At 43.8% G+C, this 15,320-nt stretch overlaps 1 protein-coding gene across 1 annotated transcript in view; it reads right to left on the reverse strand.

Annotated features, from left to right (window-relative positions):
* Positions 1-14,914, reverse strand: part of Slc16a2 (solute carrier family 16 member 2) — a 154,088-nt gene extending 139,174 nt beyond the window's left edge. The window contains exon 1 of the mRNA XM_055592413.1: positions 14,317-14,914. Coding sequence (XP_055448388.1) covers positions 14,317-14,758 — 442 coding nt within the window. The 5' untranslated portion in view covers positions 14,759-14,914. The remainder of the gene's footprint in view (positions 1-14,316) is intronic.
* Positions 14,915-15,320: the final 406 nt, after the last annotated feature.

Below are 15,320 nucleotides of genomic sequence, written 5' to 3' on the forward strand. Positions count from 1 at the left end.
AGGAACACTTCATTCTCATCAAAGGAAAAATCAACTAGGAGGACATCACAATCCTAAATATCTAAGCCCCAAATACAAGAGCATCTACGTTTGTAAATGGAACATTATTAAAGTTCAAACCACACATTGATCCCAAAACCTTAACAGCGGGAGACTTCAACACTTCACTCTCACCAAGGGACAGATCATCTAGACAGAAATAGGGGGGAAAATGACACTTAGAGGTCCTAAGTCAAATGTACCTAATAGATGACTACAGAACTTTTCACCCAAACTCAAAAGAGTATACTTTCTTTTCAGCATCCCCCGAAACATCTCCAAAATTGACCACAAAGTCAGACATAAAGCAAGCTTCAACAGATACAGGAAAACTGAAATAACCCCTTGTATCCTATCAGACCAACATAGCCTAAAACTAGACCTCAAGCACAACAGAAATAACAAAAAGCCTACACATGCTTCGAAACTAAACAACTATCTACTCAACAACAGCTGGACAAGGAAAAAAATAGAAAAAAGAAATTAGAGACTTCCTATAATTCAAGGAAAATGAAGGCACAATATATCCATACTTATGGGACACAATGAAAGCAGTGCTAAGAGGGAAGTTCATAGCACTAAGTGCCTTCAGAAAGAAGTTTGAGACATCTCATACAAACAACTTAATGGCACACCTGAAAGCCCTAGGAAAAAATAAGAAGCAGATACACCCAAGAGGAGTAGATGGTTGAAATAATTAAACTTATTTCAATATTTAAATTTTTTGAAATAATTAAATTTATTTCAGTGAATTAGAAACAAAGAAAATAATTCAAAGAATCAATGAAGCCAAGAGCTGGTTCTTTGAGAAGACCAACAAGATAGACAAACCCTTAGCCAAACTAACTAAAAGGCAGAGAGAAACTATCCAAATCAGCAAAATCAGAAACAAAAAGGGAGACAAAATGACAAACACTGAGGAAATTCAAAGAATCATTAGGTTTTACTTCAAAAGCCTATATGCTACAAAATTTGAAAATCTAGATGAAATGGACAATTTTCTTGATAGATTCCAATTACCAAAATTAAATCAAGATCAGGTAAATAGATTAAACAGTCCTATATCCTCCAATAAAATAGAAACAGTTATCAAAAGTCTCCCTGCCAAAAAAAGTCCAGGGCCTGATGGTTTCATTGCAGAATTCTACTTCAAAGAAGTCCTAATGCCAATACTCTTCAAACTGTTCCACAAAATAGAAACAGAAGGAACATTACCAAACTCATTCTATGAAGCCACAGTCACCTTGATACCTAAACCACACAAAAACTCAACAGAAAAGAGAACTTCAGACCTATCTCTCTTATGAACATTGATACAAAAATACTCAATAAAATACTTGCAAACCAGCTTTATTTGTAATAGCCAGAATCTGGAAACAACCCAGATGTCCATCAATGGAGGAATGGATACAGAAATTGTGGTACTTTCACACAATGGAATACTACTCAGCAATTAAAAAAAAGGAAATCATGAATTTGCAGGCCAATGGTGGGATCTAGAAAAGATCATTTTGAATGAGGTATCACAGGAGCAGAAAGACACACATGGTATATACTTACTTATAAGTGCGTACTAGACTTATAAGATAGGATAAACATAGTAAAATCTGTACACCTGAAGAGGATAAACAAGAAAAAAGTCCAGGGGTAAGATGATCAGTCCTTATCTAGAAAGACAAAGGGGATCAACATTGGAAGTAGGAGAAAACAAGTAACAGGACAGGAGCCTACTGCAGAGGGCATCTGAAAGACTCTACTTAGCAGTGTATCAAAGCAGATGCTGAGACTATTAACCAAGGAATCATATGAAAGAAGGGGGAGTTAGTGTGACCTAGAGGGGACAAGAGCTCCACAAGGACCAAATATATCTGGGCACAGAGGTCTTCTATGAGACTGTTTCTCCAACAAGGACCATGCATGGGTATAACCTAAAACTCCTGCTCGGATGTAGCCAGGTGGGTTCCCTAGTATGGGGGACAAGGATTATTTCTGACATGAACTCAGTGATTGGCTCATTGTTCTCCCCCTCCCCCCGAGGGAGGAGCAACCTTGCTAGGCCACAGATAAGGACATTGCAGCCAGTCCTGAAGATACCTGATAGGCTAGGGTCAGATGGAAGGGGAGGAGGACCTCCCTATCCGTGGACTTGGAAGAGGGCAAGAAGGAGATGAGGAAGAGAGGGTGGGACTGGGAGGAAAAAAAGGAGGAGGCTATGGCTACAAATGAATGACCTGTGATTAAAATAAAATAAAATAAAATAAAAAATAAAAAACATACTTGCAAACCAAATCCAAGCACACATAAAAGATACCGTGACCTAGTAGGTTTCATCCCAGATATGCAGGGGTGCTTCACCATATTGAAATCCATCAATGTAATTCGTCATATAAACAAACTGAAGGAGAAAAATCACATGATCATCTCCTTAGATGCCAAAAACGCATTTGACAAAATCCAACACCCGTTCATGTTTAAAGTTTTGGAGAGATCAGGGATACAAGGCAATACCTAAACATAATAAAGACAATATACAGCAAGCCTATAACAATATCAAACTAAATGCAGAGAAATGTAAATCAATGCCACTGAAATTAGGGAGAAAGCAAAGCTGCCCACTCTCTCCATATCTCAACATAGTTCTTGAAGTCCTAGCTAGAGCAATAAGACAACTAAAGGAGATCAAGGGAATATAAATCGGAAAGGAAGAAGTCAAGTATCATTATTTGCAGATGATATGATAGTATACACGAGTGATCCCAAAAATTCTACCAGAGAATTCAGCTGATAAATGTCTTCAGCAAAATGGCTGGATACAAAACTAACTCAAAACAATCAGTAGCTCTCCTGTATACAAAAGGGCTGAGAAAGATATTAGGGAAACAACACCCTTTACAATAGCCACAAATAACACAAAGTACCTTGGTGTGACTCTAATCAAGCAAATGAAAGACCTGCATGGAGGAAAAACAACAACAACAACAACAACAAAACTTCAAGTCTTTGAAGAAAGAAATTGAAGAAGATACCAGAAGATGAAAAGATCTCCCATGCTTATGGATCAGTAGGATTAACATAGTGAAAATGGCCATCCTGCCAAAAGCAATCTACAGATTCAATGCAATTCCCATCAAAATGCCAACACAATTCTTTACAGAACTTGAAATTACAAATCTTGATTTCATATGGAAAAGTAAAAAACCTGGAATTGCTAAAATAATCCTGTACAATAACAGATCTTCTAGAGGTATCTCTATTCCTGATCTCAAGCTGTACTACTGTTGTAGAGCAACAGTAATAAAAACTGCATGTTCTTGGCAGAGAATAAGTCTGGAGGATCAATGGAATTGAATAGAAGACCAAGAAATAAATCCACACACCTACGGATACTTGATTTTTTTACAAAGAAGCCAAAACTGTACAATGGAAAAAAAAAAAAAAAGACTGCATCTTCAACAAATGGTGCTGGTCTAACTGGATGTCTACATGCAGAAAAATGCAAATAGATCGATACTTATCACCCTGCACAAAACTGAAGTCCAAGTTTGTCAAAGACTTCAATATAAAACCAGACACACTAAACCTGTTAGAAGAAAAATTGGGGAAGAGCCTGGAACTCATTGGCGTAAGAAACAACTTCCTGAACAGAACAGCAACAGCACAGGCTGTAAGATAAACAATCAATAAATGGGACCTCAAGAAACTGAAAAGCTTCTGTAAAGCAAAGGACACTGTCATCAGAACAACAAGACAACCTACAGACTGGGAAAGGTTCTTCACCAACACTATATCTGACAGAGGGCTAATATCCAGAATATATAAAGAACTCAAGACTTTACACACCAACAAACCAAGTAATCCAGTTGGGTTACAGAGCTAAACAAAGAATTCTCAACAGAGGAATATCGAATGGCAGAAAAACACTTAAAGAAATGCTCAATGTCCTTAGTCATCAGGGAGATGCAAATCAAAACGACCCTGAGATTCTTACACCCATCAGAATGGCTAAGATAGAAAAACTCAAGTGACAATACATGCTGGAGAGGATGTGGAGAAAGGGGAACACTCCTCCATTGCTGGTGGGAATGTAAACTTGCACAACCACTTTGGAAATCAATCTGGCACTTTCTCAGACAATTAGGAATAGTGCTTCCTCAAGATCCAGCCATACCACTCCTAGGCATATACCCAAAATATGCTCAAGTACAAACCATGTTCGTAGCAGCTCTATTTGTAAATGCCAGAGTCTGGAAACAACCTAGATATGCCTCAGCATTAGAATGGATACAGAAATTGTTGTACATTTACACAATGAAATACTACTCAGCTATTAAAAACAAGGAAATCATGAAATTTGCAGGCAAATGCTGGGAACTAGAAAAGATCATCTTGAGCGATGTAACCCAGAAGCAGAATACACCACACATGGTATATACTTACTCCTAAGTGGTTATGAGACATATAATATAGGATACATATATTAAAATCTGTATTCCTAAAGAAGCTAAACAACAAGGAAGATCCTAGGGAAGCTGCTCAATCCTCATTCAGAAGGGCAAACGCTATAGACATTGAAAGCAGGAGAAGACAGCGAATAGGACAGGAGCCTACCACAGACAGCCTCTAAAAGACTCTGTCCATGAGGGTATTGAAGCAGAGGTTGAGACTCATAGCCAAACTTTGGGCAGAGGGTATGGAATTTTACAAAAGAAGGGGGATATAGAAAGACCTGGAGGGGACAGAAACTCCTAAAGGAGACCAACAGAGAAAAAAAAAAACTGAGCCCTGGGGACCCTGCAGAGATTGATACCCCAATAAAAGGATCATGCATACATGGAGAGGACCTAAAACCCCTGCTCAGTTGTAACCCATAGACTTAGTCTCCAAATGGGTTTCCTAGTAAGGGGGACAGGGGCTGTCTCTGACAGGAACTCAGTGGCAGGCTCTTTGACCACCTCCCCCTGAGGGGAGGCAGCCTTGCCAGGCCACAGAGAAAGAGGATCCAAACAGTCCTAATGAGACCTCATAGGCTAGGGTCAGTCAGTAGGAGAGGAGGACCTCCCCTGTCAGTGGACTAGGGGAGGGGCATAGGGTGACAAGAGTTAGGGAGGGTGGGATTGGGAGAATAGAAAGGAGGGGGCCACAGCTGGGATACAAGTGAGTAAGTTGTAATGATAAATAAATAAATAGCTAAATTTTAAAAAGTATGATATACTCATTCAATAGAATATGATGTGGCTGCAGCAAACAATGAGGGCTTCCTTTAGGGGACTTAATATATAACTAATATCCACGATACACTTTTAAGTCTGAAGGCAAGTTAGAAGTTAATGTGGATTATAATCCATCATTTGTACTTTAAATGTAGGCTATATCTTCAAATGCTAGCTAGAAACAGAATATTTCTAAAAGGATACCCTAAAAATCACTGGTAGCCCTCGAGAGAGAAACAATGTAGAGGGGAACAGGAGGTAGAGAGAGAGACTTTTCACCACTGTAGCTTTTGAATTTTATCTCCATGTATTTCCACACAGTAACCTATGAGGATCAACTTTGGAAAAGTTCAGGATAAGTAGGGAAGCATAATGTTAATGATTGACTCGAGAAGTGTGCAGCACGCCACCAACTTACTCTCTTCACTCATTTCTCAACCTCCTTATGAACCAACTTCAACTACAAATGGATTTGTTAAGGACACACCTTTCCACAGATAGTTCAATTATAGACCTGTAAGATGGGAATAACTCTCTTTGTGTGTGTTTCCTTTTCTGTCTCTGTCTTTCCATACTTCCCCCAGTCTCTTGGTTGGGGGCAGATTGGGGACAGACCCCAGGACCTTTGTATATGCTAGGTAAATGCTCTGCCATTGACCTATAAGTTTGAGTGTTTAGCTCAGAAATTTGAATAACTGAAAACCAGGATGTTTACTCTTGGTGTATTTAAAATCCTTGTCTTAAAGAAGGGCTTGTGGGCCAGGTGGTAGTAGTGAACACCTTTAATCCAAGCACTCAGGGAGGCAGAGACAGGAGGATTGCTGTGAGTTTGAAGTCAGCCTGGTCTACAAAGCAAGTCTAGGACAGCCAAGGCTACACAGGGAAACCCTATCTCGACCCCACCACCACCACCACCAAAAAGAGGTTGGGGGAGCTTGTGGATTGCATTTTGTTAAAAGCAATGCAAGAAAACTATCAGGAATAGTGTAATCCCAGCACTTGATGTCTGAGGCAGGAGGATCACCATGAGTTCAAGGACAGCCTTGGCTACAGAGTAAGACCCTGTCTTAAACAAAACAACAAAATAAAGCCATTTCCGCACACAACTGACTGTCCTTAATGGAGGCTTCCTGAGTGGCCACTGAAATGCATTCTCAAAACACCTACTGCTGTCCTCCTTCGCAAAGGGCTGTGATGCTGTGGCCTCTGCTGTCTAGGGCTATCCTGTTTAAAACACAAGGAAACCCGGCCTACTCCAAAGCTGAATACAAAGGAGCAAGTATCCTTCTAAATGTAACAACCCCTGGCCCAGACCTTCTGACTCTATAAATATTCCTTTCTTTCTTCTTTACTACCTGCAAGAGAATAAGGCAGACCCTCAGGAGGAAGTGACACCCTAACTCCACCCACCATCCACCCCCCCCCCACCTCCACCCCTAGCAATTCCTACTGAAAAACTCAGCCCTTAACAGAGTAAGGTTTGGGAGTGCCTGCTAGGTGATGTAAATATTTCCTCATGCCTTGTTTCATTGAATGTATATGACCTGGGATCTGGCCCTTCCTCTGCTTAGGCTCTCCCAGAGCTCAGGAACAAAGAAAACATAACCATTACAGCCCTTAGCTTTAGGACATCTGCAAAAGAATCCAGAGGGGAGATGGTGAAGAGGAGTGAGAGGACTGGGGAGATAGTTACAGTCACATTTAGACAAAAGCACAGTGACTCCATTTCTACGGCCTAGACAAGGATCATCATAATAACAACAATGAGCACAATTTACCAAGACCTTTTCCAAATACACAGTTACATCCCACCGTGACAGAGCTATCAAATTAAATACTACTTGCTGAGGACAGCTGTGTGGCATTTGTATGTGGGGCTGCTAAATCCTAGGAAGGTTATGTGATTTGCTCAGGACTAAAGAACAAAGAAGGGACAGATTCTCTGACACTTTTCTGACTTAAGAATTGTGATTCTTTGCACACAGGCTCTGGATACAGTGAGATGGGCAGTGAGAAGATGATGTCCTGTATCACAAGACTGCCCAATCTTTGTTTTCTATGCCCCATCTCCCTTAGTCATAAGGATGCCTAGAAGATGCAGGAATGAGAACACTTCAAAGTAGTGTCCTGTGGTAGTTGCTCCCACAGCTGTACTATGTGTTAAACCAGGGTCAAAAGGCAAGAGTTCTGGACTGTTGAGATATTTAACATAATATGAACCAGAGCCCTGAAGCTAAGCCCAGTCTGGAGTTCTGGGGATTTAGGGAGATGAAGAACAATGATGGTGACTATTTAAAGCAAAAGCAAAGAGATTTTTAAAATTTTATTAAGACCCTACCGCAATATTATTTTCTGGGCTAGGTGCTTAGGGCTGTGAAAAGAGAAGGTATGGAAATGACCGAAAGGTTTTCATAGCAGCTATTCTATGACAAAACTCTAGAGGTGGTTTCTGTACCCTTCAGTGCTCTGTAGAATGTCACCCTTCACTCTGAGTGGAAAGCAAGAGAGGGGAGAAAAGAAAAAAGAAAGTGAGATCTCAGTAGAATGTATATTGGTGATCTTGGGACCCTAAGTAGAGTTGACTCTGTAAATCCTAAACAACCGCTTTTTTTTTTTTTTTTTTAGCAGAGAAGTGGAGAGCAAGAGAAGAGAGAGAACAAAGTGGGGAGGAAGGAAGATGGCATATCTAGTAAATGTGATAAAAGTACACAATGAAAAGTTAGGGGAGCTGGGCCACAGTGGCTAGGACAGCCAATTTCACACTTTACTCTTTCATGAGCCTCTGAAACATGAAAAGTGGAGAACAGAGAAGAACAAGACTGCTACTATGAAGAGATTACATGTTTTCAAGGCAACCCAAGTGAACCCCATTCTCCACCCACAAGTATATGCTGAAGGGTTTCATATGAGCAGGCAATGCCCCCACTCTCAGAGCAGGTGGTTACATGTCCCTTAGGTCCTTTATTGCTTCTGAAGCCAGAGATGTCTGCAATAGCCAAAACTCTTTTCTCAGTAACATTTGAATACGGGGTGGGAGTGACTATAGAGCAGAACTTGCAATAAATGTTTCCTAGTCTCACAACTGGGGAGTAGCAAACCGGTCTGGACCAGGCTTACCATATCCCCCATCCTCTTGACCTAGCATGCTTCCTGGGCTGGATACTTCGTATCTCTGTCACATTAAATTTGCCTCTGTAGAAAGATGGAGAAAGACTTCTTTCAGATGGAATAGTCGCAATGCATGGCTGAGGGTATACCTGTGCAGACACACACATCTGTATTTTAAGAGCAAGGCCTTGCTGCCACATGTGGTCATGCATGTTTGTAATCTGGGTACACAGGAGATAAAGACAGGAAGATCATAACAAGTTTTAGAGCAGTTCACTTTATGTAGTAAGATCCTGTCTCAAAAGACAATCAGTCAATCAATCTAGCAAACAAGTAAACAGAACAAGCCCTTTTCCTCTAGGGTTTACAAGTGGGAGTGCAAGATAAGAAATCTCACTCCATCATGAACACAATCTAACAGAACAAAACAAAGGATCCCACATTTTTTTTTCTTTTTAAACACCCAGCAAAGCAAAGCAACCCCCAAATATCGTGGTGGGAGGAGCAGCAAGCCTTCCTGAAAAACTAGTCCTCTCAAAAGGTTGAGGCAGTATCCTTTACATCCTTCTGAGCATCTCTTCACAGAAATGTTGCCAAATGACCAGAAAATAAAAGTCCTCTGTAAAAGGAAGATCACCCCATGTCCGCTGCCTCATTAGGCACACTCTCAGCCAAGCCCAGAGCAAAGCTAACATTGACCAAGGATGACAAGTATGCATCACAGCTTTCTCCAAGGCTCTCCAAGGATCCCCAAGCCAGCTACAAAGATGTGCTGTCTGAAATCCCCTAATGGGAAGCTCTGTATCACATTCAGAAATCTTGGTTTCCACTTCCAGCCTGAAGTAACAGAAAACTAAGGTCACACTGACCATGCATTTCTGAGAAATGAGAGCAAGCTGCAGGAAATTAAATTTTACGAGAGGGGCCCGGGGCTAGAGAGTTGGCTCAGTGGTTAAGAGAAATTTTTGTTGTTGCAAAAGCTCCAAGTTCTATTCCCAGCACTCATATGAACGCTCATCACCTCCTAAGGCACCAGGCATACATTGCATAGATGTAAATGCAGGCAAAACACTTATACACAGAAAATAATAAAAATAAATCTATTTTTCAAAAGAGAGGGGTCCAAGCTGAGGGCCTCAAGGAGTGCTTTCAGTTTAATGTTTTTGAATACTGGGAAAGAACACTATACAGACCCACCCTGCTAGCAGCTGGCCAAATTGAGAGTTCTTTTGGAAATCCAGTTCTCTGAAGAGCAGGACACTGTGGGAAAAATAAGTGTATACTCAGAATTGCTCTGGCATACTGAACGAAATGAAGTTGGTCTTTTTGTTTGTTTGTTTGTTTGTTTTCTTTTCTGAGACAGGGTTTCTCCGTGTAGCTTTGGCTGTCCTGGACTCGCTTTGTAGACCAGGCTGGACTGGAACTCACAGTGATCCATCTGCCTCTGCCTTCCTGAGTGCTGGGATTAAAGGCGTGTGTCACCATGCCCAGCTGAAGTTAGTTTTTTTTTTTAAAAGGTGAATAGTCTTTAAAAACAGATAAAATAGGAAAATGGTGTCTATGTGGTTTTCTTTGTCTTCCCAATAAATTCCCAACCATACCTAACTTTCCCTTCCAAAAGCTTAGCAAATTTTTGTTTGCCTAAATGTGCCAAAACTTATGCTAGGTGAATAGTAAAGAATGAGCTATCACACAATTCTAGGATATAATGTTGGGGTTAGAAAGTTCACATAGTTAACCTTTCACATTTTATAGATATAAGTAACTGAACTACAGAGTAAGTTGGGATCACAAGTTGTGTAACTCCTAGTTACTGCTCAGCTGCTCTCCTTGAGATCACCAGCTTTGAGGGGGTTCAGATTTGGCCTGAGGTCTCACTCTTTTTAGATTTAGAATGAGTTTCACTCCCCAAACACCACTAGGAGAAGGAGTAGTTGGGGCAAGAGGAAGAAGAGTTGTTTACATTGAGCGCTTGAGGTCACTGGACAGTGAACCAAGGCTCCAGACACACCCAACTATCAGCTCCAACTAGCACTTTCCTGTTTGGCTTTCCAGCACCCCAGCCTCTCACCCTCATTCTTTGTGGCATGAACCAAGGTCACAGATTGGGGCCCACTTTGGTTGAAGAGGGAGCAGTGGCATGATTTGAAAGATGCCTAGCCAATGGCCCTGTGGCCTAAAGCATCAATGTGATCTTTCTTTGCTGGACAGCAGGCAAAAAGCCTTGGGCCAAAATCATGGTGTTGACAGATGTTTACTCAAAAGACACCTTAATCACAAAGTCAACAATTTACCAGTAAACCCAGTGAGACACTGAAATGAGTAGTGAAAAACTTACAGTGAGGAGAAAGACAGCCTGCTCTGTCCCTGTCCCCACTCATTTGAGGTATTCTGAATCACTTAACAGCGTAGTAGGCTAGTCTTCCTCCTGCCTAGAAAGTTCTGTCTCCACCAGGGTAGATCACCGATCCAAACTATCTTGTTCCAATAGTGAATCTCCTTATTATTATCTGGTTTCTTTAGTAATGAGAGCTCTAGCCCTGCCTCCCTCAGGAATTTCCAAGAACTATTCTTATAAACTCCCCAATAAAAGTGCTTCTTCTGATCATGTATGGCTCAGTGGCAGACTGGAAGACAAGGTTGAAAGAGTAATGGCCTTACTCTGAAGCCAATGCTAGCAACTCTGGCTAAACCTACCCTCTTTGTGGAACTTAAAGTCCAACCTTGCCTCTTCTTAGGATTTTAAGAGTTAATTGGGGCTAGCCATCAATACTGTCTTGCTTCTATTTCCCATCATAGGGTTAGTTGTTGTCCCAAGAAACCATGCTTGATCTGTATCCCACAAAATTGTCTGGTTGCCTCCTGTCCTATCTGATGCTTTTTCTGAACTAGAGTAATCCTTAATTTCCTGTGATTTCTACAAAAGTCTATGCTCCTTTCTCTCTTGACCTTTTCCCTCTTTACCGCTAAACCAGACCTTGGTTATTTGTTTTACTCTCAGAAATCTTTTGTCTGTCAGTCCTCGCAGGCCTAGGTCCTAGAGAGAATTGGATTCCCTTAAATGAGCTGAAAAAAAAAAGATAGAAAATATATAGCTGAAGATACATCAGAACCTCAAAGCCAAAGAACTCACAAAGATTGTATATTACCGGCTCTAGGAAAGCTTAAATTCCATTTTCCTTTTGCCTGTTCCTGGGCCTGTGCCAGATAACCCTGTTTGGAATTGTCTCTCAGACATCAAAATTACCATTCTTTGGGACTTTCACTACTGCAGAACCTTGTGTCCATTAAGCCATTATGCACACCTTCATGGCTATGACAGTGTTAGGCCAAACAGGGAAAAAAAAAAAACATTTGGGTTACAGAGTACTTCAAATGCTAAAACAATAGATTGTTAGAAATGGATGTCATGTATGACATCAAGAAAAAGTAAAAATCACATTAATAGAAATAGACAATGCACCAAACTTCCTTAAGTGCCCCTCATCCCAGAGTGGTTGTTGGGCAAATACTGGCTGACAGAGACAGTCCCAAAATACTAAGCTTTCCCCATATGTTTGATATTCCAGGGCTGTGACGTAGGTGGCCAGGAAATTTCGAATAGACTGAAGAAAGTGTATGCAGGCAAAGACTTTTGGCATCTCAAGATCTAAATAGTGACATGGTCAGAGTACAGTGCCACATGCCTGTAATACTAGCATTTGGGAATCTGAAGCAGGAGGACTGTCAAGTTATAGGCCACCCGAGGCTACATGGCAAGACCAAAAGACAAATCAATAAGCAAAAAATAGCTTCAGAAAGCTGAGGGTCTCAAGAAAGGTAATTCTGAGGATGAAATGTTTCTGTAAAATGCAGAATGGAGTAGGGTGTTATCGACTTCCAAAGTAAAAACTGAGGTATTCATGAGAGGCTCAGTATCAAAAAGAACTTCAGTGAAATCATGATAAGGCACAGCAAGGTCCCACGCCAAAGTATCCTCAGACCCTTGGTACATACCAGATTCCTTTCGGTCACTCCTTGACCTATACTCTCCATAGTGTAAGCCAGTAACTCCAGCTCCTCAGTGGACCTAGTCTGGGTTGGCATACACACCAGCCACACCTCTGCAAAGACCACAGCACCACCGCCCCCTCCAGCTGCACTGTGAGGTATTGACCGGAAAGTCCCTGCCAGCCCTCCCCCTGAGTCTCCTATGATCACCTACTTTGAAGTCTGTTCCCCAGCAGAGAACCTCTTCCTGGTAAAATAGTGGTTTTTCCAAGTTTTATTGCATGCTCCTAAGGCCCCAGATCTAGGCCTGATCACATCCCATGAATGCCTGGAACCTCACTTCAACTTAGCCTCCACTGCTTCCCTTTTAAGTTTCGCCTAAACTTTGCCACTGACCCTGACAGCCACTAGCCTGCCCTTCAACCATAAGGCAACTCTCAGCAGGTGCCCCCTCCGCCCACTCCTGCCAAGTAACCTAGGCAACAGCCTGAGGGCCTAGCCTGGCTGCTTTCCCAAGAGCCCCAGGTCTGCATCCAAGCAGGAAAAAGGTGGTCCCAGAGAGGGCAGAAGCAGCCTTCCACCCAGGATTTGTTCCATGGAGTCCAGGGATCCCCCACTCCAGCACCGAATGACCTAGGTTATGTGAGACCGCCATTTGCAGCCTCTAAGCACACTCGGGTTTTTCTCAAGTGGAGCCTGTACACTGTGCCAATGGGTCACAAGGTCTGAGGTGCAAGAGTCCCAAAGCCCCTTCTGCCAGATAGTCCAACAAAGCTGCAAACAACAGTCCTCTGCTGAAAGCTGTGGGAGGGGCATGTCTAAAAGTAATCCACAAGTGGGCATCCCAGAAGCCAAGGTTTCTATTTCACTTGATAATCCCAAGGTCCCCTCTTTTGGAGGTTGGCAAGAGAGGACCCAGGAGAGCACTATGTTTTCCACTTTTTCCAAGTAGGGAACTTGAGGATGGTGTGTTCACTTTCAGCTGTCCTGACAGTCCAGAGTCGGAGTCAGATTTTCATGAGGGGCATCGCAAGCCCCCAGCTAGGTCCAGAAACCTCTCATCAGAATTGGCTGAGGGGCTTCTTCTGCAGAACGAACGAACCTGAGTTTCCCAAAAGGTCACTGGAGGGTCTCCCATGCTGGAGAGTCTGTACACAGCCATGTCCCTCTAAGGTGCCCGGTCTTAGGGATGATCAAGTCAGCACCAAGCCAAAGCTGAGTGACATTCTGAGGGCCAACATTCTAACTTTGGGCCAAAAGAAGCCTCCATGGGATAACAAAGGTGCAGGGCGTCAGAGACCACGCAGCTGAGGTGCTGAGTGAACCACAGGACCTATTTATTCTGTCTGCCACCTCTCTGCCTCCTTTGGGGCTCCAAAAGCTTCAAGAGAGCCACTTACTCCCCAAGAACGGCAGGCACACACCCCCCTCCCACGGCACTCCTCCCTTTCTCTCCGGCAGACAAACATGCCTGCCATGTGTTTGACTCTAAGCAAAGATTCATCAGGATTCCTGAAGTGGTTTTTGACAGAAAAGCCCTCTGGTCCCCGGATGGAACAGAGACTGCTGTGGGGACCGGTTGTTCCGTGCTTCTCTCAGATCCCTTCAGTCTTTCTACTCTCCTCGCTCCCGCCCTTTCTTTCCCCAAATCCTGCAATCATTTTCCCCAGCACACACGGGCAAAGTACTTTAAACAACATAAAAGGTGAGTCTGGATTTTTCACAGGGCAAAAAGTTCATTGCTTGCCTGTAACCAATGAATGCCCCAGTTCTCACCCTCTGGACCCTTTGAGCTTAGGTCTCCAGTGCCCACGCTGCCCGGAGCCCTGCAACCCATGCCCTTGCAGGACACTGATAAGGAGTGAGATCGGCACTTTGGAAGGGCGCCTTAGACCAGGAGGTCTGGGGGTGATGGTTGGGGAAGACGCTTTTGCCCACAGTGCCAGGTGGGGCACGTGGGGCCACTCACCTGCTTGGAACTCCACTTGGCGATTTTTCTCTTTTTCCTCCTCTAGTAGCATGGAGTAGAGGATACCAACAGAGTTATGGATGCCGAAGATGGAGCCGTTGCACCAGGTGGCTGCAAACACCACTATCCAGCCGAAGCCACCTTCAGGAGGCTGGAAGCCACGCGCGGTGCCTCGGGTCTCCACGGTGGGTGTGGGCTCTGATTCTTGCACTGGCTCAGCCTCAAAGCCCAGCTCCGGCAGGGGTGCAGGGTCTGGTAGGGGCTGGGGCTCAGGCTCAGGCTGAGGCTCGGGCGGGGGCACTGGGACTGGCTCGGGCTCAGGCTCCGGCTCGGGCTCGGGCTCCGGCTCGGGCACAGGACTACACACCGTCTCCTGATAGTCCTGGTTTGCCTCCTGACAGGGCCCCTCAGCTTCTTCGCTCGCTGGGCTTGTCAGCGCCATCGCGGCCAGGGGACTGACTGTGGCTTGCTGGAGCCGGAGGAGCTGTTGTCTGGCTGGTACTTGTTTCTGCTGCTACTGCTGCTGCTACCGCTCTGACACTGCCGCCGCCGCTGCCTCAGCCCCTGCCTCCTCCTCCCAGCGACCGAGCTGGCCAGCCTGTCCCGCGACAGACGGTCCCTTGAGCCCTCTCCTTCTCCTCCCCCTTCCAACCCCCTCCTCCTCCTCTCCCCACGTCATCTTTCTCTCCTCCCTCTCCTCCTCCCTCCCACCTCTTCCTCAACAGGCAGCGGCTACAACCTCGCTGTTCTCCCCAGCCCTTCCTCCTCTTCTTACTTGCCTACCTACTCTAGCCGCTGCTGCCGCCCCAAACTCCCCTTTCAAATTACTGAATTCTATTCTTGTCCAGATCCCTAGAAGACAAATTAAATTAGCAAAAGAAGCAGAAACTGCCCTGTTAGCCTACCCTTTCCTCCCCGCAGGTCCCAGAACCCACGCTGATCAACCCCAAGCCTCCAAGAAAGACCCTGCCCTTGTTCACAAGCAACTTGCAGCTAGATTGGTC

The sequence above is a fragment of the Psammomys obesus genome, unplaced genomic scaffold, assembly GCF_907164565.1.
Source record: "Psammomys obesus unplaced genomic scaffold, mPsaObe1.curated_primary_1811, whole genome shotgun sequence".
Classification (NCBI taxonomy): domain Eukaryota; kingdom Metazoa; phylum Chordata; class Mammalia; order Rodentia; family Muridae; genus Psammomys; species Psammomys obesus.